Source organism: Sorex fumeus, unplaced genomic scaffold, assembly GCF_029834395.1.
Source record: "Sorex fumeus unplaced genomic scaffold, SorFum_2.1 ptg000024l, whole genome shotgun sequence".
NCBI lineage: Eukaryota > Metazoa > Chordata > Mammalia > Eulipotyphla > Soricidae > Sorex > Sorex fumeus.
Window position 1 is genome coordinate 51,086,716 of NW_026606081.1, and position 24,929 is coordinate 51,111,644.

The following is a 24,929-nucleotide window of genomic DNA, read 5'->3' on the forward strand; positions in this document are numbered from 1 at the left end:
GAGGGTACGCCCTGTGCCTCTCTCTGTGTGGAGCCCTGGGTGGGAAGTGGGCACGGGGAGAGGACGGAGACCTCTGGCACCCAGGGCGCCTGTTCTCAGGGAGGCTGTAGCCCCAAGATGCATGTCATTTGCTCCCTCCTCCTGACACCTCCTGTCCCTTCCGCCACCCCTCAATGTTCTGACAGACCAGTGAATGTTCGAGGGGCACCTGCCAGTTCATCCCCGCGCGAGAGTTCAGAGGCGAGGTGCTGGCCTTGCATGCACCTGAGCTGGGTTCCACCCCTGCACCCCACGTGGTCCCCTGAGCACCACTGGGGTTGATTGCTGGGCACAGGGCCAGGAGCCAGCGCTGAGCACTCCTAGGCGTCGCCCCTCAGGGAAATGGTTCTAATGGGCTTCCACAGCACACTCTCACTCTTTGCCCACCCACAGCCCTCCCTCTATGTGGGCTCACAGCTCAAGGGTCCCTACTTACAGCAAATGCACCATGAGCCTTTCTGAGGGGCCGGCAGCCTTGACCCCTTAGTAAACAATGAGGAGACGTCACTCAGGGCTCCGCACCCGGCCAAGAGTGTCGGCTGCAACCACCCTGCAGGACTGAGCCCTTTGCCCTTGCGGCTACCCATTTTCTGCCATCCTTCTTATCCTGTCTCAGTGAGTCCTGCCCCGTGCCCCACAGAGAGGACAGGACAGCCAGGCAGGAGCCTCCTGGATGGGATGTGTGGGGCAGCCCTGACTTCCAGGTGCTGGCTGTCTGACCCAAGAACACCGCTTGGCTCGCCTGACCGTGTGCCAGCTAAGCTCGGTGAGAACTTGGGCCTCTGCCCACCTCCATGGCCCCGAGGAGCCGCGGGGTCACAGGAACACTCCAGCACCTGGTCTTGTGGCTCAAAGCAACACACGGAGAATGGGCCACGGCCTGCCGCCCTGGGCATCCCCACATGGGGGCCGGCATGGTGGCCACGCGGCCTTTAGTTATGGACCAATAGGAACATGAGGAAATTCAGGAGCAGGATGGCCCAGGGGGACAGGAGTGGAAGGTTCCCCGACTTCAACTTGAAGGGCTTTCCCAGCCGCCTGGTTTCTGTGTGGATCCACGCCAGATAATTGGACACGTTTGTGTATACGCCCGGCTTTCTGCCACAGCCCTCGCCCCAGCTGACAATGCCCAGCTGGTACCAGGTTCCTTTGTGGTTAGTCTTCTCACAGGTCAGGGGACCCCCGCTGTCGCCCTATGAGAGGAAAGTAGTTTAGGAGTGGAGGAACACTCCTATAGGCAGGCACCTATAGGCAGGCACCCACCACGGGGCAAACGCCCATGTCTTTTGTTATCTTTTGTGGGGGGGGGGGCACACCCGGGGTGCCCAGGGCTTCCACTGGGTTCACACAACAAGGCCAGCACCTCATCGGCTGCGTCGCCTCCCACAATTGCAGTCTTTTGAGGAGGGTCGTGTTGAGATTTCATCCAGCTCTCAGATAATAGGGCTGCTCCCAGCTCCGAGACAGCCAGCAAAGAGACAGCAATCTGGACTAAAGCTGCCCATTTCCATCATCACTACCACAGTCATTACCGCAACCACCTCCAGCATCATAATGAACATCATCGCCACCAATATCCCCCCCATGACAAATATCACCGCTATAATCACCATCACACCATCACCAATACACCAATATCATCATCACCACAGGAGGACCACCAAAACCAACACCACCACCATCACCACCATCCTCTTCACCCCCACCACCGTCATATCCCCCACTGGCCTCTATTGGTTCTGATGTACCAAACAGTAATTTTTCCAATCAAATTCTTCCCTAAGCATCTTTGCAGTTTGCAGAACCCTCCCCGTTCTTCTGTGTCAGCGTTGGTCTCCTGGGGTAATCGGGGGAAGAAATGAGGAGGCACCTCTACCTGCTGCCCATGTGCCCACACCACTGGAACTTTCTTCCCCATGAACTCAAATCAATGCAACCAACAGCATTTCTCACTCCAGCCCTGAAGAGGCAGAGCTGTGCCTGGGCTTACACGGCCTGTTTTGGGAGGTAGGTAGAAAGGGGAGCGGTCACCTGGGTTCAGGAGGTCAGAATCCAGAACTGGGATGGGACTCAGTGACAGAGCACGTGCGCAGGAGGTCTGGGGTCCAGTCCCGCCCGCAGGCTTGAGACTCATGGGCACTGGGGGTCGCCCCCGAAGGAATAACCTGAATCCAACCAGCTGCCCCCAACCCTCAAAGACCCCCCCACAGAGAAAGCCATGCACCACGGGGCTGAGAAGAAGTCACAGACAAGCCCCGGGCCACTTGGGGAGCTGAGAGGCAGGGGGAGCCCCCCATCCCATCCCCAGGGCCTGGGCTGCATATCCTAAGGGCCTGGCACCGTCAGAGCCCACAGCAGGGTCCACTGGCCGTGCCCAGTGGGAGAGGGGCGGGAGTGGCGGCCAGTGCCGCTCACTCAGTTACCTTGCAAGCGTCCTTCCCCTTCAGGGGGTCCCCGGCGCACAGCATGTTCCTGGTGACCTGGGGCATGAGCTGCTGGCATGTCTCCCACTCCAGCAGCCGAATTTTGACCTTGTACAGCTTCGCGTCCAGCTTCCGCATGGCGACTGCCGGGGCAGGGTCAGTGGTCAGCCAGCAACCCACTTGCCTTGCGCCCCTTCACCTCAATGGTATGGGAGCCCCAGCTTGGGACTGAGTGAGGGTGGGAAGAGCGTCCGGCATGCTCCTGAGGACAACCCCTGCGGATCCCCTGCTGCCCAGCCAGGCTCCGCGGAGTCCCTGCGATCGCCCCTAGTCTGGCTGAGGAGGGTGCCAGGCTGTAGCCTGAGTGCAGGGAAGGCATGTTGGGTCCCTGAGACATGAGACTGTAAGCGCCCATGCAGGGGCCTGGGTGTGCTGGGTAGGCTGGACCCGGCCAGGACCCTCAGGGCATGCACGGACTGCAGAGGGGGGGAGCAGCTCCTGGAGGGCGCCCCCCACTGCCGGCCATCCCCTCCGCCCCGCCCAGTGAAAGGGAGCTGCTGAAACCCCCGACCTGAGGACGGGAGGGCAGCTCTGAGCTGGGCCCACAGAGGAAGCTGCTGGTTGTGACTTCCTGCCCATCTGAGCCGTGGGCTCAGAGCCGCACACGGAGTAACGGGGAGCCACGCTGAGGGGTGCTGGGCCAGGCACCTTCTTCTGCATCCCCTTCTCCAGGGCTGGGGTGAGACCCGCACACACCGCTGCCCCCTGCACAGCCCCCCAGAACACAGAGCCAGGTGGCCCCGGCACTCCTCAGCTTGGCTCTGGAGGCCCCTTGAGGCCCCCCGGCAGGCCCACACCCATAGGCCGAGACTCACCTGTGGACCCCCATCCCGACACCCAGCAGTCACCCCATTCCATCAGGTCCACGAACTTGGACAGGCACACGGGGCTGCTACCAGTGCCCAGCTGCATGGGCGCCCTGACCAGGACCAGCGCGATATCGTTGTCCAGGAGCCACATGTCGAAGTCGGGGTGGAAGAGGATCCGGTCCACGGCGATGCTGCTCACGTTCTGCACGCCCAGGGGCCCCGCGCAGTAGGACACCTCCAAGCCAGACGCCATCTCGAAGCAGGAGCAGCGAGGGGCAGAGAGGTAAGGAGGGCGAGGCCAGGCCCCGGGAGCAGCGAGGGGCAGAGAGGGGGCCGCCCACCCCATCTCACTGCCCACCTGCTGCTCTCTGGACGGGCCACGCCCTGTGCAGCCACCCCTTTCACCTCCACCCGCAGGGGCCTGTTTGGCTTGAGCACAGACACCCCGAGTCTTTGGCCAGGCTGGTGCCCCCAGCTCATGGGGTGGCCAGGCCTGGCGGGGGAAGGTCCTGAGTTTGCCTCCTAGAAAAATATTTTGAGGGGCCCAGAGAGGGAAAGATGCTGCCTTGTGTGTGACTGACCTGGGCTCCACCCCCAGCAGCCCATATGGTCCATGGAGTGATCCCTGAGCACAGAGCCAAGAGTCAGCCCTGAGCACTGCTGGGTGTGGCCCATATTTGTGTGTGTGTGAATATATATATGTATATATATATATATACATACATACATACATATCACTGTCATCACTGTCATCCCGTTGATTGTCGAATTGCTCTAGCAGGTGCCAGTAACATCTCTATTTGTCCCAGCCCTGAGATTTTAGCAGCCTCTTTTTACTCATCTTTTCCCAATGATTGGAGGCTCTTTGAGGGTCAGGAGAATGAGACCTTATGTCGTTACTGTTTTTGGCATATCAAATACTCTACCAGGAGCTTGCCAGGCTCTGCCCGTGTGAGCAGGATACTCTAGGTAGCTTGCCAGGCTCTCCAAGATATATATAAAACACTTCTAGAATGTTCATTTGTGAGCTCCACCTCGGGGACGGGGCGACCAGGCCTGGAACCGCCAGAACTCGCGGGCTCTGGGTCTCTCCCTGGTGACAAGCAGATGTAGTAAAGTCCTTGCAGGAGTCTGGGCCACCGGCCCTGAGCGAGGCCTGTGGCAAGTCCTCAGAATGTGGGTTCTGTGGCCACACACACCAGCCACAGAGGGGACATTCTGCAGCTGCAAACCATGGGGGCACGTGGGGGTGACCCGGTCCTTCCTTTCAAATCACGTGGGGCTGGGAAGAAAGCTGTGCGGGCAGGGGACCGTGGGGGCACCCCCAAGCCCAGGCAGCCCTGCACCATCCCATGGGGTCCCCCCGCCCCGCGGCACTTACATGTTCCGGTCCATGAAGCAGTGACAGGCCGTGAGCACCCACCAGGTGCTGAGGATGGAGCCGGCGCAGAGGTGGATGCCACTGTCCAGGATGCCCACCTGCCATGGGAACTCGGCCCTGGACGCCACCTCCCCGCCTGTGATGGCCTCGGCCCACACCTTCGCCTTCTTCTCACAGGCCTCTAAAGCAGAAGGGCAGGGAGAAGAGCAGGACCCCAGGGTCGCAGGTAGAAGCAGAAACCGCGCCCCCACCCAGGGGACCCCATGCAGCACCAACAGACCCCCCTGTGGCGAGGAGGTGCTGGAAAGTTTGCTCTGTCCCTCTGAGAGTGTGACGGAAGGTAGGGGCAGACACACCACAGCCTGCATGGTCAGGGGGTCTCAGAGCCCCCCAAAGCTGAGGAGTGAGGAGGGGGGACAGCAGGTCAGCACTGTGGCCTGGCTGGCCAGGGACTGGAGTCAGGTTCTGGGCGGGCCCCAGCACGGCCCCCCAAGGTCACCTCCACACATGTCCCTTTGACACATGGATGTACCAGTGGTCTGGGGGTGCCCGTGGGCACGTTGGGCGACCGTGCAGGCACTGACCTCCCAGGCCCACGAGCTCCTCAGACGCAGGCCCAGGGGATGAGCGGGCCAGGGAGCTGGGAGCCTGGGCCAGCAGCAGCGCGAGGGGCAGCAGCGATGTGACTGCCCGACCCCCCATCCCTTCATGGCCCCTATTCAGTCTAGTGGCAGGCAGGTTCCTATCCGGGCAGCTGGCTGACTTCTGAGGTCACAATAGGGCCCAAGGCGTGCTGGGAGGCTGCCTGTGGGCCCAGGGCCTGTGGTGGGTGCAGGTCAAGGGGCGCTGGGCCCTAGGGCCAGGCCCCTGCCGGGAGATTCCGGAACTCCCAGGAGAGAGGAGGAAACGGCCCAGCAGGACACGGCCCGCACCACGGCAGGGAGCCCCCACAGAGGGAGGGTCGGGGGACACACTCACCCCAAAAGCAGCAGCTCTGGGGCTTTCGGCCGACCCCCCCAGAGGGGCTTCTGTCTGAGCCCACAGGACACCCCACAGAGCTCTGGGCAAGGCGCTGTGTCCGAAGGAGCTCTGCTGCCCTCCAGCTGCCCGGCCCTGTGGGCCACTTTCTCAGGACCAGAAACACCAACTTCTGTTCTGGGGAGCCCAGAGGGCAAAAGCACCCCCCAGTGTAATGGGCCCCCCAGGGACAGGCTGGGAGGGGCAGGGCTGAGGGGGGTGGGGTGGGGTAGACCAGCATTCTGGGCTGAGTGGAGGCATTGAGGCATCTGCCCTGGAGTGAAGGTCCCCTGAAGTTCCAGAGGAAGTCCTGACCCCCCAGGAGCAAGGAAGCGAGCTCATCTGGAAACGGGCCATTGCAACGCCACTAGGAAGGACATTGCCCAGAGTGGGCAGGGCTATAGGGACATTGCCCATAGGGAGGTGGACACCCGGACACGCCCTCCTGAAGGAACCAGCAGGAGCCAGAAAGGCCTGGCCAGGAGCTGGTCAGCACCTCAGAGCACAGCCTGGGCCTGCCCACACCTTCTCTCTGCACATACCCCACTGCACACACCTTCTGCACACACCCTTCTGCACACACCCCTCTGCACACAGACCCTGCACACACACCTTCTGCACACACCCCACTGCACTCAGCCCTCTGCACGCACACCTCTGCCATCAGCCTTCCACACACACACCCATTGCACACAGCCCTCTGCACACAGCCCTCTGCATACACATCCTGCACACACACCTCCTCTGCACACAGCCCCTCTGCACACAGCCCTCTGCACATACACACCACTGCACACACCCCCTCTGCACACAGCCTTCTGCTCACACACCCTCTGCAGACAGCCCTCTGCACACCTCCCCAATGTGTGCACAGCCCTCTTCATACACCCCTCTGCACACACCCTCTGCACAACCCCCTCTGCACACACCCCTCTCTGCCTCTAGAAAATGTGCAAAGGGGAGGCAGCTGGTCTAACGCTGCAGACAAGGTGTCCCTGAATCATGCCTGGCATTACCTGTGAGGTCGGCATGTGAGGCCGGTGTGTGCACGAAGAGTGCCCTGCCCCAGATCTACCTCTCTGGCCCCTGGATCTGAACATTTCATTTCCTGCTACTCATCTTAGATTTCACGGGCGAGTGGAATCAGTGTTTGTTTCATCCAATTCCCCGGAGCAGATGCCCTCTGCGTCCACCCATGTTGTCACCAAGGACAGCTGAGCCTGTCCTTGGCATGAAGACCGTCTTCCCCCTCGCCTATGGATGGCTGCTTAGCGGTTCCCGTGTCTTTTGGTGGTGGTTGTTGTTGGTTGTTGGTTTGTTTGTTTGGGTCACACCCAGCGATGCACAGGGTTTACTTCTGGCTCTGCACTCAGGAATTACTCCTGGCAGTGCTCAGGGGACCACATGGGATGCTGGGAATTGAACGTGGGTCGGCCACGTGCAAGGCAAATGCCCTACCCACTGTGTTATCGCTCCAGCCAGCAGTCCCCATGTCTTGGGGGCTGTGCGTGACACTGTACTGCACAGATCTTGACTGGGGCCACGCCCTCTGTGCTCAGCACTTGCACCTGCTGTTTCTGGCAACCCTAGGAGCCCGGCCAGATGCCCACAGGGCACCTCCCCGCTGCAAATACAGACCTTTCTCTTTCCCTCAGCGGGTGCCCCCAGGGCCTGGCTCCTCCCACCCCACGACTGTGAGGGCCAGAGACAGCTGGTTCGTCAGAACCTCGCTCCCGCTCCCCAGCGCCAGCGCCAGCTCCTGGGGGCTTCCTGCCAGGAACAGGTAAAGGTGAGCGCCCCAGGCATCAGCTCTGGCCTCTGACCCAGCATCACAGCAGCCCAGGTCTATCTTCTGGGGCCCCCCTGCCCCCTCTAGGAAGCCCCCAGATGCTCCCCACAGCTCAGCCCACAGCGCACAGATAAGGGCTCCGTCCACCCCCACAGAGCCAGAGTGACCAGCCACCAGGAGGCCAGGGACCCGACTCGTGTGTTGCCATGGTTGCCGGAAGCTGTGCAACCCAGGCCCACCCCCAGCCCACCCCCTTCCTCTCCCTGACCCCAGGGGCAGCGCTGGCAGTTTCTGAACGTGAGCAGGGGTGGGTAGGCCCAACCCTTCCCATGAGCCTCTGTCAGCCTCTGGTCTCAGGGTTCAGTGTGGCGGCGGCTGCCTCCGACTTCCTAGAAATGAAACTGTCGCAGGAGTGTGTGCCAAGACCTGGACGCCGCTTGTCCTTTCTCTGAAATGAGAGTGTGACGGCAGCCTCCCTTCCTGTTTGTGGAGTGAAATCGCAGCCGTGGGCTCAGACCAGCTCCCAGGCCACCCAAGTCCCAGAAGGATTGGTGGGGGGCGGGGGGCAGACCAGCTCCCAGGCCACCCAAGTCCCAGAAGGATTGGTGGGGGGCGGGGGGCAGACCAGCTCCCAGGCCACCCAAGTCCCAGAAGGATTGGTGGGGGGGGGTGGGCAGGAAGTTGCTGCTCTCCCAGGACAGACCTCGTGGGCCTCCCCTCCTGTCTGGGTTTCGGGGCTCCTCATGGAGCCCTGAAGCACCTGCCCCAGGACCCCTGCGTGAGCTCGGCAACACCTTGTGGCCGTGGCTACCATGCTCTGTGCCCTGTAGGCCACGGTCACTAGTGGAGTCAGGGGTCAGCGCCTGGAGGTGGCAGGCCCAGAGCAGACATAGCAGTGGACTGTGTGTGTCCGTCACCCTGCTGTGTAGTGCTCCTCCCTCACACCCAGGCCCCAAGGGCCGGCCCAGGAGCTTGGGGAGAGGCAGGACAGCAGGAATCTCCCCCAGAGCAGGCTGGAGCAGCCCTGGGGTGCAGAGGGCCCCGGCCTGGCCTTTTCTTTTTTTTGCTTTTTGGGTCACACCTGGCGATGCACAGGGGTTACTCCTGGCTCTGCACTCAGGAATGACACCTGGCGGTGCTCAGGGGACCATATGGGATGCTGGGAATTGAACCTGGGTCGGCCGCGTGCAAGGCAAATGCCCTACCTGCTGTGCTATTACTCCAGCCCACGGCCTGGCCTTTTGCTGCTGGTTTCTATCACTTGTGGGCAACTCAGATCTGCTGGCACTGCACTCAGTGCTCACACCCGGGCTCACACCCAGACTCAGCCCTGGGCTCAGTGCTCAACAGTCCACAGCTCCCAGACGTGCCCCAAGTGGAGACTTTCTCCTGAGTAAAACCTGCACATCATTGTCCTTTCTGGAAGTTTTGGGAGCCCGGGGGACCCCTGGTCGCGCACAGGCCCTGGCCCCGCCTATGGTCTGTGCGTATCTCCCTGGGAACCCCTACTTTTAGTCCGTCTCTTTTCTTGCCATTCATCATTTCTTTCCCACAGGCCACCTCACACCTCCGGTGCCCGCCTTCCCTGTCTGAGAAATGTCACCGAGTGTCACCAGCACAAGCCACCCTATCCCCTTCCAAAGCACGTGCATGTCCTTGTCTCAGTGGCAGCCTGGGGGCAGCAGGCCAGGGAGCCTTGACCCCACCCTGCCCACCACACTCCCGGGTCTCAAGGTGAACTGGGCGAGGGAGGGTGAGCACCAGGATCGGGAGGGGTGACTGGGGCAGCCTGGGGATACAGCTGCCTTAGCAATGTCCAGCTGGGGGCTCCATGTTCTGGCTGCTTGGCCCTTTGTGACGTCACTGGCGGGGTGGGCTCCAGAGGTCAGCTGGTCCCTGATGCCCCGGCCCCTGCCACTTCCTGTCTCAGTGACGCCCTCATGCTCCTGGGGTTCACACTGCTGCTCACACTCCAGGCCCGGGCCACGCACTCCAGGACGTCCACCTCGGCAGACACAGGCCCTGCTGCCCAGAGGACACCTGGGCCAGGTGAGTCCAGCCACTGGCCACATGACCACAAGCAGGCAGGCTTAACCAGCGTTTTTGTGGGTTACTCCTTCTCCCTCTCAAAGCAGCTCTTGTCTCCTGTCCCTGGGGTGGTCAGGGCTGGGATCTGAGATGGACAGCGAGTTCCAGAGAGAATGACGCATGGCCAGTGAAGGAAGGAAAGGCCCATGAGCCAAACCCACCAGTCCTCTGATCCAGTGGGTGGACATCTGGGGCAATGGGAAGGTCTGTGTATAAGGGGCAGGGACAGCCCTGCAGATACTGAGCTGGACACACCCGTGTCCACACACATGCTCAGGGTCCAGGCTGTACTGTCTGTCCCCCACCGGCAATGCACACCCCTGTTAGCTAAGGTGGAGTAGGTGTGCAGGTGACCATGGCAGTAGGGGCTGGTGGAACTGGGAATCAGGGGGGCTGAAAGTGTGTCTCGGCTCACCCAGTGGGAGCTGGGGCTGAGTCTCCCTAATGGGCGGAAGACAGGGTGGCTTGCGCTGTCCCACCGCTGGACCTGCTCTCAGCCTGTGGCCAGGCTCTAGCCCTCCAAGTGTGATGGCATGCCTGGGGGGGAAGGTTCCAGAGCCCAGACCAGGGAGGCGGTCCAGATGCGACCCTCGGGCAGAACAGTGGGGAGCGGCAGGTGCCCACCAGGGGGCGGGGTGCGGCTCCCCAGGGCATGGGACACGGCTCCCAAGGGTGCCCTGGCCCCACCACGTCTGACCCGGCACCCGCCCTGGCCCTCAGCAGAGCCGTGCGGGGCGCGCCCTGACTTCCACCGCTGGGCTCAGCATTCCAGAATCATCCGGGGCTCCGAGGTGGCCGTGGGAGAGTTCCCGTGGCAGGTGAGCATCCAGGGCCAGCACGAGCATCTCTGCGGCGGTGCCATCCTGGATGAGCGCTGGGTCCTCACGGCTGCCCACTGCGTGGTCACAGGTGCTGTCACGTGAGTGCCAAGACACTGCTCCATCCACAAGGCCCCACCCCATGAAGCCACGCCCCTCAGAGGACCCCGCCCCGCCCACAAGGCCCCATCCCGGTGGGCTACACCCATCCACAAAGCCATGCCCCTGGAGGGCCCAGCCCCTTGGAGAGGCTCCGCCCCTCCATAAGGCCTTGCCCACTCATGAGACCCCGCCCCTCCTCTGAGGTTCCACTTCCGCCTGTGTGACTCCTCCCCCTCGCCTCCTGCCCCTCCCCCACACCTCTACCCCTCCCTGCCTGCAGCTCCTTCCTCCCCAGCCACAGCCACCCATGAGCACCACCCTGGGGACTAGGGCCAGCCCCCTTTCCCTGCTCTCCCCAAGGTCACAGGGCCCATTCCTGGGTCACAGTCACCCTCCCAGGACTCCTATGGGTTGACCGAACCTTAACCCCTCTCCTGGAACCTTGGATGCTGAAGTTCTGGGGTCACCTGGCCCCGCCTTCCATGGGAGAGTGGTGGGATCTTGGGAAAGAAACCCCAGAACGGCAGGTCCAGATAGGAGGGACAGTGCCGGTGCTCAAGCCCCAGCCAGAAGGGGACCCTGGGCCTGGGGCGGGGGCTCCCCAGGGACCCTGCCCCAACACCTGACGAAGGCACCATCCCGGACCATGTGCCTGTCAGGAGACCCCTGAACTCAGCCATGGCAAATGGGGGCCCAACCATCCTGGCATTGTGGGGGCCCGCCCGCCACACCAGTTCTGCTCCCCGTTCTCTACCTTCCAGCCTCTCGACCCTGAGGGGGCCCATCCCATCAGAGTGACGTGAGCTCGTGAGTCTGGGGGTACCTTGGGTTCATGCCCTTTGTGACTCCCACCTCCCCACCCTTTACTCTGTGCCACTAGCCCAGAGGACCTGACTGTGGTGTCTGGGAGCATCGACTTGTCAAGGGGGCCCCGGGAAGTGAGCTCCGTGGCCCTCCTCATCGCCCACCCCGATTTCAACAGACTGACCCTGAACAACGACATCGCCCTGCTGCAGGTCAGCCCCGAGCTGCTGCCCGGCCACCTGCAGAGGCCCATCTGTCTGCCCCCACGGCCCAGCCCTGCTCACTGGCGCCAGTGCTGGGTGGCTGGCTGGGGGCAGACCAAAGCGGGTAGGTGTCACCTGGCATCCGAGGCCCGGGATCTGGAATTTGGGATCTGGGACGTGGGACCTGGGACATGGGATCTGGGATCTGAGGCCCGGAACCTGGGACCTGGGATATAGGATCTGGGATATAGGATCTGGGACCTGGGATCTGGGACCTGGGACTTGGGCTCGCTCTCCAGGCCTGGCTCAGCCCTGCCACCCCCGCATGCCACCTCCTCCCGCAGTGCCCTCCAGCTTGCCCCGGGCCCTGGCTCCGCTCACCACGTGTCTCCTGGCTCTGAGCATGGGCGTGTTGGCTCTCAGGGCACCAGGTGCCTGAGCTGGCCCAGACCCCGCTGGCCCTGGATGGGTGCCCGGGCGTTCTTAGAAAAGAATCTGTCGTTACCTGTGACTTGGCCCCAGTGGGAGAAAGCGTGCGGGGGCAGGAAGCGATTAGGAAAGCCGGCTGCTCTTCCCGGAGGCAGAACCAGAACCCCCCAGAGGAGGGGCGGGGGGGGGGGGTTGCAGGCTGGTCAGGAGCTGGGCTTCCAGGGCGTGCAAGCAGCCTGGCAACCCAGGGACCCTGGGTCTGTTCAGGCGCATCTCAGGCTGGAGGTGGAACAGGAGGCACGGCAGCGAAGTCAGGGCCCCCCAAGACACAGGAGTCTGACAAGCTCCGGATGGGCATCCCCCACCCACCTGCCAGGTGCCCAGCCAAGCCCCGCCTGGAGCTCCTGGCACCTTGGGGTGCTCACCCATTTCCGGCAGCTCTCAGGGTCAGGGGAGTGCCTGGGCCAGGCTGAGGCATGACTAGTCGGGGCTGCGAGATGGGGAGGGCACTCCAAGTTCTGAGAAGCGGGAACATGGATCCCAGCTCGAGCAGGGCGGGCGGGCAAGGGGGCGTGTGCTGGGCAGGAAGCGGCTGCTGGCCGGCGCCCAGACGCTCCCGGCCCTGTGTGCAGACGAGGAGAGCTCCCTGAGCCGGGCCCTGCTGAAGGCGGCCCTGGCTCTGGTGGACTGGGGTGCCTGCCAGCAGCTGCTCCCCGGGCTGACGGAGGGCATGCTGTGTGCCCGCAGCAAGAGCCGCACCTCCGACGCCTGCCAGGTACCGGGGCCCCGGCCCAGGGCTGCCCACTCCGTGGCCACCGTCTCCCGGGGAGCCCAGAAGCGGGGGGAACCCGGTCCACCCTGGAGAGCAGCTATCACCGGGCAGGGAGGGAGGCACTGTGCTCAGTGCCCAGAGTGTCCAGTATTCTCCCGGCACACACAAACATGACGGATCCATTCACCTGTTTGGGGCCTGGGCCCACACAGCACATAGGAGGCCCCTGCACTGCCTGTGGCCAATTGGGGTCCCTCCCTGGAGCCACTCAACATCCTCCCAGCACCACCAGGGCTGATCTCTGAGCACAGAGATGGGACTAAGCCCTGAGCACCACCAGGTATGGCCCCCAAGCCCAAAACCACCCAACCAAAAGCCTTAATAATATTGGGGCAAGTGAAGCCAGAACAATAGTACAGTGGATAGGGTGTTTGCCTTGCACTCGCGCGACCTGGGTTCAGTCAATCTCCGGCATCCCGTGTGGTTCTGTAAGTACCACCAGGAGTAATTTCTGAGTGCAGACTCAGGAGTAACCCCTGAGCATTGCCGGGTGTGACCCAAAAAGCAAAAATAGTAATAATAATAGTTGGGGCCGGAACGATAGTACAGCGGGGAGGGTGTGGGTCTTGCACACAGCCAACCCGGATTCGATCCCAGCTTTTCATAGGTCTCCTGAGCACTGCCAGGATTAATTCCTGAGTGTAGCACCAGGAGGAACCCTGGAGCATCGCTGGGTGTGACCCCCCCAAAAAAAAACCTTAATAATTCAGATAGTGCAGGGCAAGACCCTGCCTTGCAGCGCCTGACCCTGCTCTGAGCCCAGATACCATTTACAGGTCCCCAAACACCCCCAGAGAGCACTCCTGGGCACAGAACCAGGAGTAGACCCAGAGCACTGCTAGGTGAGCCCCCAAATCTCACCCCACACACACATTAATATTTTTAATTCAGACCTTTAAAAGTAGCATCCTCTTTGGACGGAAACCCTCATTGCCCATTGAAAACACTAGAATTTCTTCAAAATCATGATGATAAAGCCCTGAAACGCACATGTGAGAAGAGACGGCATTCTTCAGCCATCCTCTCCCGCCTGATGCTTCACCTGGGTTTGGGGCGTCCGTGAGGAGAGTGAAAACACCTCGGGCAAACCCACAGAGTTGACTGGCGGTTTGAGGAGCTGGCCCTGAGCGAGCCTGTCTCCATCCCAAGTCTCGGGGCGCCCTGCGGCACCGGCTGCCTCTCCCCCTGTCAGAGTCCTTGGCATGGGGCACCCTGTAAGTGCCGCCAAAGGGAGGAAGGGACCTTGCACACAGAGCCGCAGGCATCTCCCTGCAGCTGGGAGCTGGCCCCTGGCATGACTTTCCCTCGAGACCTGAAATTTTTAGAGCAGTTTTAGGTTCACAGAAAAATCAAGCGAAAGAGGCACGGATTTCCCCCATCCCCCATTCCCAACACACAGCCTGCCCATGCCCTGCAAGCTCCACCAGAGGCTACACTGGTCACTCCAGGGACCTGGCCCTAGAACCGCCTGCTTCCCAGGGTACCCGTGCCCTGTCCCTTCCAGAAATGGGGTGCCCACATCTCTGTGTCCCCGAGAGTAGGGGAGAGCAGAAAGCAAGGTGGGCCGCTCACTCTAAGGCACCTCACGGCCGCAAGCAGAATGTTCCGGGTCTGGGGCCCTCACTGTCTCCGGATAGCAATGGGGCTTGGGGGGCCCCAGCAGATAAATACAATCAGGTGGGGTCTGCACGCCCACAGAGCTTTGCCCACATGTCCCCTAGGGAACTCAAGGGGTGCCTCCTGCTTTTTCCTACCCCTGAAGGAGGCCCAAGGGGACCCCAGCTGGACCCCTCGCCATCCAGTTCCCTCAGCCCCCCGAGATCGCTCAGAGGGTCTCTTTCCTCGCTGCCTCTACCCTAGCCCCTGAGTGTCCAGCGGACTGTCCCCTGTCCCCGCATTTTTCGCCGGTGCCAGTCAGGGCTGCCCCTCCTCCCAGTGCGCACACCCCTCCTGGGTGCCACGGGCTGGTTGGAGGCCCCTGCTCCACATTCTCTGCCCACAGGGGGACAGCGGCGGGCCCCTCACCTGCCTGGCCCAGGGCGAGCAGACGTGGTACCAGGTGGGCATCACCAGCTGGGGACAGGGCTGCGGTCAGGGCAAGCCGGGAGTCTACACAGCGCTGGAGAAGTACGTGCCCTGGATCCTGAACGTGACCGCACGGGAGGGTTGGCCCCTCCGCCAAGAGACGATGCCCTCCAGCTCCAGCCCCCAGCCACCCCAGACCACCCTATGCTCCCCACCACTGGCGCTGGCCCTGAGCCTGCTGGCCCCGACACTCTTCCCGAGCCTTTTCTAGAGAGAATAAAGCAGCTGTTCCTTCACCAGAACAAGATGCACTGCAGGGCCCTGCCACGCCATCGGCCACCTCCCTGCTGTCCGCCCCAGAGCTGGTGGTCCACGCTGCAGATGTGGACTCCCAGGGCCCACAACACACGGGCCACATGCACACATGTGTACACACTCCCTGCACACGTGAACATATGCACACGCACACATTCATGGACACATGCACTGCAATGCACACATGCACACTCATGAGCTTGCACACGCACACACACGCACACACGTGCATATATGCACAAGCTCTCTGCACACGTGAATGTATGCACACACACATATTCATGGGCACTCTCACTGCAACGCACAGATGCACACACTCCTGAGCTCACACATGCACACACACGCACGCAAATGCACACACACATGCGCACGCACATGTGTGCACGCCTCCCTGGAGTGTCTGACCAACATGCAGCTTCTGACAGTGAGTGACCCGCATGCCCTCAGTGTGTGTGCTCTGAGTTGGTTCCAAGGTTCCAGGACCCCCCACCTGCAGTCCCCCGCCCCCCCCCCCAAGTGCAGGTCTGCGTTCTCCCTCCTCTCCACCACAGACGAGAGCCAGCAGAACCTGCCCTTGGACCCGTGGCACTCCCTCTGCAGAACCGCAGCCCCACCAAGCCGCCCCGCCTCCCCCCTGCTGCCTCCAGCCATCCCAGGCCTGGGCACTCGGTGGGCGCTTGACCACTGCAGCCCTGCAGCCCACAGGGCACAGGCGGAGCCCAAGCCCTCTTCTCCCCTCCCCTCCTTTCTCCTCCTCTGTCCTCGTTCCCCTCCCCTTCTCTCCTCTTCCCTCTCCTCCCCTGACTCCTTCCCCACCGCTCCCCTCACCTTCCTTCCTCTCCCCTCCTCTTGTGTCCCCTCTCCTCCCCTCTCAGGTCCCTTCTCTCCTCTCCCCTTCTATCCCCTCCCCTCCAATACCCTTCCTTTCACTCCCTACTCAGCTCCCCTTCCCAGACCTGTCCCTTCCCCTCCCCATCCTCTTCTCCTCTCTCCTCCCTCTTCCCTCCCCTCTCAGCCCCCTAGTCACCCCCAGGGCTCTGCAGAGGCAGGAAGGGGACCGGCTTGCTCTGGTGCCTGAGGCCATAGGAGCTGCAGTACACATTCATCACCACCAGGTGGCAGAGAGATGACAGCAGACAGGTCAGCCCGGGGTTGGGGGATAGAGACCCCCCAGGAGCTTGAGAGCTGCCGGCTCTGTCCTGGAGGGAAAGGCTCTGGGCCTCGCTGCTAGCTGGCACTTTACAGTGCTGCCTCCCAGTGAGGTCATGAGCCCAGTCAGGGAACGTGGTGTGCTGGCCCTAGTGAGTTGAGTGTTTCCAGCTGACCCCTCTGCAGGACCGTCCCACCCAGATGGCCCGGAAAGACCCTATGCTTCACAGAGCCTCCTCCATGCAGCCCTCCTGGCTGTTTAGTACAGCCATCCTCATCCTACTCAGGAAAGCTCTAAGGCTGGGAAGGGCAGCAGTTGAATGGCCCACCCTCTAAGGGTGGGCGGGCAGAGAGGCCCGACCAGGAGCTCTGGCGATGGACAGAGCTAAGGCTAGCAGAGTGCAAGAGGGGAGTTCTCTGGCTTTGTAGGGGGTGGAGGGTGAAGATGGGGCCATGTCCAGTGGGCTTCCTTCACACACGCCGGTGCCCAGGGGGCCACTGCAGGAGACAGTGGGCGTGGGGAGAAGCCCCCAGGGCTCTACCATGCAGGCTGGGTTCTCAGAGCCCCTGCCCCATGCCCTCCACCCCCAGCCCTGCCTGCTTTGAGGCTGCTCTGGCCGGGAATTGCCCATGCATGCGCCCAGCCCTGACCCCAGTGCAGAAGGGATGGGAGTGGTCTGGGCATGCTCTGTACGTGTGGGAAGCTTAGGGCTTTCCTGGGTCATCATGCTGCTGATGAGAAGGTCTGGGGGAGACTGGGTTTATGCTGCATTTATGAAAGAACTGCACATTTATGAAAGAGCACACATGAACACATGCACTCGCGCACATGTTCACACATGCAAACAAGCACATGCACACACATGCACATGCATATACCTACATACATGCACACATGCACAAACATGCACATATTCACATACTCACACATCTACATATAGACAGTTATACATATCCACACATTTATATACACAAGAATATATACAGACGTACACACACAGACATACTCATAGATGTACATGTATACATACCTACATGCTCACACACAGACTCAAGAAGAACATATAGGTGTACATACATACATATACACACATGCACGCACACCCATATATACCCATATGCATCATGCACACATACCCATACACATACATTACATGTACACACACACCCATACACATACATGTACACACACCCATACACATGCTCACACACATATACACATGCACGATCACGCCCATACACACACATGCATGCTCACACACCTATACATACACCCACCCACTCACACACACACACACACACCTATATACATGCTCATACACCATGCTTCCAAGCCATTCGAGAGTCCCACTGGGTGCAGAACCCCCAGAAGCAGTTAGAAACCCAGTGGTGGACTTAAGTCCTTTGCTCCAGCCATGCCAAGGATGACTCGGGAGTCTTTCCAATGGAGACTCGGGCCCCCCAGGTACGGCCTAGGAAAGGATGAGTTGCCCATGTGGCCCTCCATGGTGCCCCTACGGGAGGAGGCAGGAAGGGCCCATTGGGGCTGGGTCAGGCAGGTTGGCGGCCGTTTCTGGGGCACAGAAGCTGGGCAGAGGGCGCTCTGGCTCCGAGGAAGTGACTTCCCTGGGGTTCTGCCATCACTGGGGGCAGGGAACATCCAGATGGTGCTGACAGGGTGTCCCAGGGTCACCTGAGAAGGCGGTGGCAGCACATGAGGGAGGAACTGAGTCAGGACCAGACCCTGCAAGACCCTGACGCCACACCCTGCCCCACAGCTGCCAGCCAGAGCCTGTCCAGTGTGTGTGAGGGAATGGGGGAGTGCAGAATGAGAACATGTCAGTGTGTGAGAGTGGGAGTGCGGGAGAGCATGTGAGTGTGGGAGAGAGTGAGTGTGGGAGCGTATGTGAGTGTGGGAGAGAGTGTAAGTGTGGGAGTGTGAGAGCATGAGAATATGGGAGTGTGAGAGTGTGAGTGTGGAAACGTGAGAGTATGTGAGTGGGGAGAATGAGTGTGGGAGAGTGTGAGTGTGGGAGCGTGAGAATATGAGTGTGAGCGTATGTGTGCGAGTGCGTATGTGAACGAGTGTGAATGTGAGTGTGTGATGGAGTACGTGATGTGTATGAGAGTATGTGAGAGTGTGTGTGAGTGTATAAGTGTGAGAGTGTACACGTGTTAGAGCATGTGCGGGTGTGAGTGCCCGAGTGCATATGAGCCTGGGAGAGCATGTGCGTGAGTGTGTGAGAGATGTATGTGTATGCATGTGTATGTGTGGCAGGTGTGAGTGTGCTCGTGTGACTGGGTGAGAGTATGTGAGTGTGAGAGCTGTTGTACATGTGTTTGTGTATGTACACATGTCGGTGTGATGCACAAGCAGGCCTGTGTGTGTATCTGAGTGTGTGATGGGGGGGGTCCGGAGGCCCAGCCCCCACGGCGGCCTGTCCTGGGAAGGAAGGAAGGAGGGGACCGGGAAGGAAGGGGGGCGGCGGGTGGGCTCTCCTGGCCCCCCACGCCCCCACACCCACGCCCCTCCCAAGCCTGGGGCTAGCCAAAGGACAAGCCAAAGGGGGGGGCAGAGCCAACAAAAGAATTCCCGGGCCCCCCAATAAACACCCACAGGAGACCAAGAGGCCTGGGAGAGGAAGCTGGGCAGTGTGGCCGGGGGGCGGCCCCTCATTGTTCTCCTCCCAGCACCCCCCTCTTCCCACCCTGGCCCCCTGAGAGGCTCAGCCCAGCTGTCCCCGCTGGTTCCCACAGGGGGAGGAAGCGGAGGGGCGGAAGCTGCGGGCTGCGGGGCGGCGGGCGTGAGGGTCCCCCGCATTGTCAGGCTGTTTACGAGCCCCCTGCCCTGACCTTGTGCTGTCCAGCGGGCCCCTCCCCACATGCCCTATTGTTGGCGGGGCCATTCAGGATTTTATTTGGGGGCGTTTGTCTCGTGCCTCGGCCCCTCCCACTGGCTCCCTTTCAGCATTGTAACCCGGAGAAAGAGGCGAATATCCTTCCCTTTCCCGGAGCCCCCCAGTTCCTCATCCCCCCCGACCCCCGCCTCGGTCAGTGCTGGGAGCCTCGGGGTCGGGATGGAAGGTGCACACGGGGCAGGGTGGGGGGGGCAGGAACGCCACCCCCCAAGGGCCCTGTGCAGCGTGAAGGCCCCGCAGACACGCAGATGTGCTCCCCGATGCCCCCTCTCTCCGTCCCGCCAGTACCGGGTCACTCGTCTTGTCCCCCATGCGCTGTCCAGAGTATGATGTCCTGGTCCTGTCCCTGTGCCCGTCTCTGTCCAGTGTGTGGTTCCTCGTCTGGCACCTGCAGCTGGAACCCTGGGCCCTGTGTCCCCTGGCTGGGCCCACTGCGCTGTGACCTGTCTCTGGGCCTCCAGAGGCCTGTGCCCAGCAGCCCCTGGTCCCCTTGACTGTCTTTGACCTCTGGACATGTGACCCCACTGTCCTGACATCTGTCTGGGCATAGGTGAGGGGCTTCCTTCCTCTGTTGCCATTCCCCGCCCTCCCCGCCCCCAAGCTGGGAGCCATGGTGACTGGGGCTTAACATAACGGAGACTGAAGTGACCGGCCAGCAGGCCTGACCACAGGGTGGGCTGGGGCTGGGGGAGTGGGTGAGCAGATCCTGGAGCCTGTCCTCGGCCACAGCGGTTGCTCTGGTGCTGAGATGGTGGGGCCCGGTGTCACTAGTAGCCCAGAGCCTCAAGACCACATCCCAGTTCCAGTGCTGGGGGCAGCCTGTCACCCTCGATGCCAGGCGCCTTCTGGTCCCACCGAGTCTTTCCTGACATCCAGACCCAAGTGCATCAGAGTGGAAGTTTCCAGAAGACAGCCTGGCTTTCACCAGTGCACCTATGAGTGTTGGGGAGTGTTCCTGCCCACACAGAACCTCAGGCCAGAAGGCCTAGAGACTCCTGGTTCCCCACAGTGGGGGGCTTGTACCTGGAAGCACCAGGTTGGGGGCTTGTCACCTGCTCCGGAGCGACCCCCAGGCCCAGAGGCCGGAAGCCCAGGGCAGTGTGTGTGAGGGGCTCTGCCCAAGGCCCGTTCCCGGGCACAGCTGCCTCCTCCCTCTGTCCTCAGGGCCCCCTGGACCCCCACGACAGTCCTCCTTCCCGCTCACCCTCGCTGTGCCTGTGGTCCCCTTCTGACCAGGCCAGTGACATCACCCACACTTTCAGCCCCCAGACAATGGAAAGGACGAACTGGGGTCGAGGGTCCCTAGACCCGGCTCCGGAAGCCCCCTGGCCCCTCACTCCTGTCTGCATTTTGGATGATCCAATGCCCATGAAGGTGTCCACAGTCAAGGGCCGAGGTGAGGCCCAGGCAGGGGTCAGGATGTTTGTGATGGAGATGCATGAGCTGAGTGGGCTGAGGGGGAAAGCGTTGACCAAAGGGCACCGGGCTGAAGGTGGGCGGGCAGAGGGCAGGCAGCATCCCTGGACGCTCCTCCTGACCCCTGCATGGGGGAACTGGCACTCCTCGTCCAGTAATGCCAGACATCTGCTGGACCAGTCTGCCCTGACTCTCTTCCAAGTGATGCCATATATGCATGCTTGCCCGTATTTGCATGTTTATGCTCACATGTTTGTATGTGTGTGCTCACATGTTTACACCTGTGTGCTCACGTGTTTGCACACGTGTGCTCACATGTTTGTGTGTGCTCACTGTGTTTGCACATGTGTGCTCATTTGTTTTCACATGTGTGCTCACACGTTTGCACCTGTGTGTTCATCCCTGTTTGCACATGTGTGTGCTCACATGTATTTGAACAAGTGGGCAGAGATATTTATGTGTACATGTATGGCATGTGTGTGCTCTTATGCATGTGCACGGCACACCTGTACACTATGTTCCTGTGCACACACATGTGTGCTTGGATGTGACCATGTGTGTTTGATTGTACACGAACACATGTGTGCTTGGCATGCAGTGTGTATGTAAGGTGAAGGCATGTGCATCAACTGCTTATGCATGTGCATGCACATATGGCTGTGTGCACATGTGCACGTGCGCGCACTCGTGCTGGGCACACAGCCTCAGCCCAACCCCTGTTCTGGCATCTTTTAGTTCATTGCCAGGCCAGGGTTCCAGTGAAGGGCCTGCAATCTACCGTTCCTGGGCTCCCAGGAAAGTGCTCGGTTTGTCAGAACCGCGTGCCAGGGGCCCAGGCAGACCCTCGGCTCTCCAGACCTGCCAACCCCAACTCCAGGCCATGAGCACCAGCTCTGCCTTCCGACTCCGTCCTCCCCCTTGCCGGACACTCCTGAGCCCTGGCTAGCCGGGCGGGTAGACCCTGATACCACACGGCCCCCCTCAGCTCCACAGGTACTGCTCAGTCACCCTGAGAGCCACCAGGTGTGGCCCCAAAGCCAAAGTTTAGAGTAAACTGGGAACCAGAGCGATAGTGCAGCAGGCAGAACACTTGCCTTGCATGTGGCCCCTCCGGGTTCGATCCCCGGCAGCCCCTAGGGTCCCCTGAGCCCTGCCAGGAATGATCCCTGGGCAAGGAGTCAACCCTGAGCACATTTGGGTGTGGCCCAAAAACAAACAAAACCCCAAGAGCAGCAACAGTGCCCGAGTCCACACCCCGATCTTGCCCCACGGCCCGTGTCCACGCGACTTCCCTTCCCGGAGACTGACGCCGAGGCCCACCCGCTCGTCTGAGAGTGGCCGCAAAGCACCGGTGCCTTCCCAGGAGAGGACCCCACTCCCTCCGCACAGAGCGGCCAGGCTTTCTCAGGGGGAGGGGGAGGAAATAACAAGCCGTGGCCGTGGGGACCGCGGGCGCAAGGCGCAGGCCAGCACAATGGCTCTTCCTTGCTGTGCCAGTGAAGGGGCCGCAGAGGAAGCCGGGCGGGATGAATGGAGCGAGCGGGATAATAAAGTCATCCCGGGCTTCCGGCAACACAGCTGCTTCCTCGCAGCTCCCCCCGCCCCCCAGACCGCACTGCCGCTGGGACCCCGCGGTGGGGACCGTCCAAGGGGCAGGGACGGCAGCTCACAGCGGGGATCCCAGTGGCTGGGCGACAAGGCCAGTGGCAGTGGGGAAGGACCCTCATCCTGGGGAGATTCTGAGACCCGTGGCCCGGGGGGCTGGAGGCAGCCTGGACCGTGCTCTCTCCCATCACTCCCCTCCCTTCCTCCCTCCCAAATTGGGGCCCTCAGCACCCTGGGGATGGTGGGGTTGGACAAAGGGCCTTCAGCCCTGGACACCTGCTATGGCCGGGGAGAGGGGATGGGCCTTCCCCCAGAAGAGATGGCGTTTGTTCTAGGGTGCTTGCTCCTCCACACAGGTGGGTCCTCACCCACAGCCGGGCCCTGGCTCTGAGCCTGCTGAGCCCCTCAGGCCCTGGCCAGTCAAAGGCTGGAGACCTCCCAGCCCGGGAGCATGCATGGATTCAGGGCTGGTGTGCCTCCTGGCATCGGGGTCCTAATAGCATCAGGGACCTCCGGGAGCATATGGGACCCCCAGGAGCACTGGGGAACCCAGAGCATTGGGAGGTCCGGGCACATCACAGGCAGTGGCCGGCTGGGGAACCTCAGCGTGGAGATGGTCCGGCCTCCCTCTTACAGGCAGCATCCTCTCCTGAGGAGACCGAGGGGCCCCGAGGAGGGTCTCCATTAGCTGGAAGCCAGATGAGGCGTCCTCACCCCACCTCGGGCCATGAGAATGTGCTCACAGAGACAGAGGTGGTGCGAAGGGAAGGGACAGCGCCTGGAATGGCCACGCAGGCCACTTTCTTCAAGTCCCTTCCCTGCAGATGGCCCTGGTGGCGGGTTTGCAGCCCAGGAGACCAGCACGGCCCAGGTGTGGCCACCACACAGTCTGGGTGCAGGAGGAAGCAAGTCACTCAGACCCGAAGGAGGGGGCTCTCGCCCCAGCAGAGACAGCTGTGAGTGACCAGGGTCTCTGCCCGCCTGACTCTCACAGGTAGAAAAGTTCATCAGATGCCCACTGGCATTTCTCCCCTCTCATTCCTGTGTCCATTTGGGCCCTAGAGCCCTCCGGAAGCTCACCATGAGCCAATGGCTAAGATGCCCATGTCCGAGAAGCAGGACGTCTTCCCTCTGGCCTGGCCACCTGACTCCCAGCGGAACCCTCGGACTGAAACATCAAATGCAGCATGGGCCCCAGTGCGGCTGTGGACACTCTCCTCGCGTGCTGTCAAATCACCTCACCCGTCTCCCGGAAGCTTCTGAATAGAGCTCACACCCTCTCTTTCTAGGATGATCTATTTCTAGGACTTTCTAGAACAAGCCAGGCTGGACCCCGTCCCGCTCTCCTAAGCTCCCTCTGGCCCAGAACCTTCCAGACTCGGAGCGGAGCCAACTTTGTGGGCCAAGAATCTCTCTCCTTGGCGCTCTTCAAAAGGATGGCTGGCTAGAAGTAGGGGAGAGGGACGTGGGGGTCAGAGGTTCTGAGGGTTTCAGGACAGCCCCCGGGAGGCTGAGCCTGCAGTGACACAGGGGCACAAAGCAGACAGGAAGCCCAGTGTCCTGGGTAGTGTGGCCATGGGCATGCACCCATGTTGTGGCCCTGCCCACACAGCTTATCTTTATCAGGGTGCGGGGGGGCTCCCCATGATGGCAGACTTGGGACACACAGCGTGGGGATCAGGAAAGAAAACAATTCTCTGCTTGCTGGGACCACCCCAGCATGAGGACTGCACCCTACAACCCTGACATGGGTCACCCCAAGACCTTCCCATCAGGGCTCAGTGGTCCCACCCACAGGGGTCAGAGAGATGGTGCAGAACATGGGGAACTGGCCTTGCACACTGCCAACCCCAGCTCCATCCCGGCACCCTATAAGGTCCCCTGAGCTCCACCAGGAGTGATCCCTGAGCACAGAGCCAGGAGTCAGCCCCAAGTTCTGCTGGGTGTGGCCCCAACCAACCCCCACCATTTAAGAACTAAGATTTGGGATGTGGAGGTCCCTTCAGTGAAGCTTCACGTCCAGGACAGGGGCCGGCCAAGTTTGAGCTCTGGAGGGTGTGTAGGATGCAGGGGGCACGCGCGCGCACACACACACACACACACACACACACACACACACACACACACACACGCTGCCTCTCTGAGCTCATCCAGCCCGCCCCTCAGGTGTCCAGGCTACCGTGTCCAGGCAAGACTGGACAGTGGCCCTGGCCTGGCCTCCATCAGCCCTGTCCCTTCTGTCCTCCCCAGAGGAAGGTCACACCGGCCAGGCTCCTGACTATGCCCCACACTCTTACCCTCACTTTTCTTTACCTCTGGGACCCACATCCCCTCACCCCACCCCCAAAGTTCATCTGCGATGGCATGGGGGTCAGAACCTCCCAGGCCTCACATGGGGGGACTGCCGGTGGAGTGGAGTCACTCCAGGGCTGACCAGGCAGGTGGAGTCAACCATGGGACCCCGATACTGAGCACACACGAGAACCATGAGGGAGCCAGGCTCCCCCCCATGTCTCGGCTTAGAACAAGCAGGGGGCAGCAAGTCCCCTTGGTGGGAACTCACTGGACACTCTCTCAGGTGCCCCTAGAGCTGAGCCCCCACCCGAGGCCCAGATCAGTACAGGAAGACCTTGGACAGATGGGGAAACTGAGGCCCAGCATGAGGACCTGGCCTGGAGAAGCTCCCCCATAGTGGGAGACCTTGGAC

General features: G+C 61.3%; 3 protein-coding genes across 4 annotated transcripts in view; 2 read left to right on the top strand and 1 right to left on the bottom strand.

The window, feature by feature from the left end:
• MSRA (methionine sulfoxide reductase A) overlaps window positions 1–24,929 on the top strand; it is a 243,651-nt gene that overhangs the window by 160,661 nt on the left and 58,061 nt on the right. The gene's annotated exons all lie outside the window — the stretch shown is intronic.
• LOC130023392 (serine protease 52-like) lies at window positions 972–3,584 on the bottom strand. The gene is made up of 3 exons (XM_056113899.1): window positions 3,338–3,584; window positions 2,463–2,605; window positions 972–1,232 (listed from the first exon to the last, which is right to left on the bottom strand). The coding sequence occupies exons 1-3, from the start codon at window positions 3,582–3,584 to the stop codon at window positions 972–974; spliced, it is 651 nt and encodes a 216-aa protein (XP_055969874.1).
• On the top strand, window positions 9,459–15,090 carry LOC130023393 (serine protease 55-like). Its single transcript, XM_056113900.1, has 5 exons — window positions 9,459–9,567; window positions 10,327–10,525; window positions 11,407–11,657; window positions 12,595–12,737; window positions 14,797–15,090. The coding sequence occupies exons 1-5, from the start codon at window positions 9,459–9,461 to the stop codon at window positions 15,088–15,090; spliced, it is 996 nt and encodes a 331-aa protein (XP_055969875.1).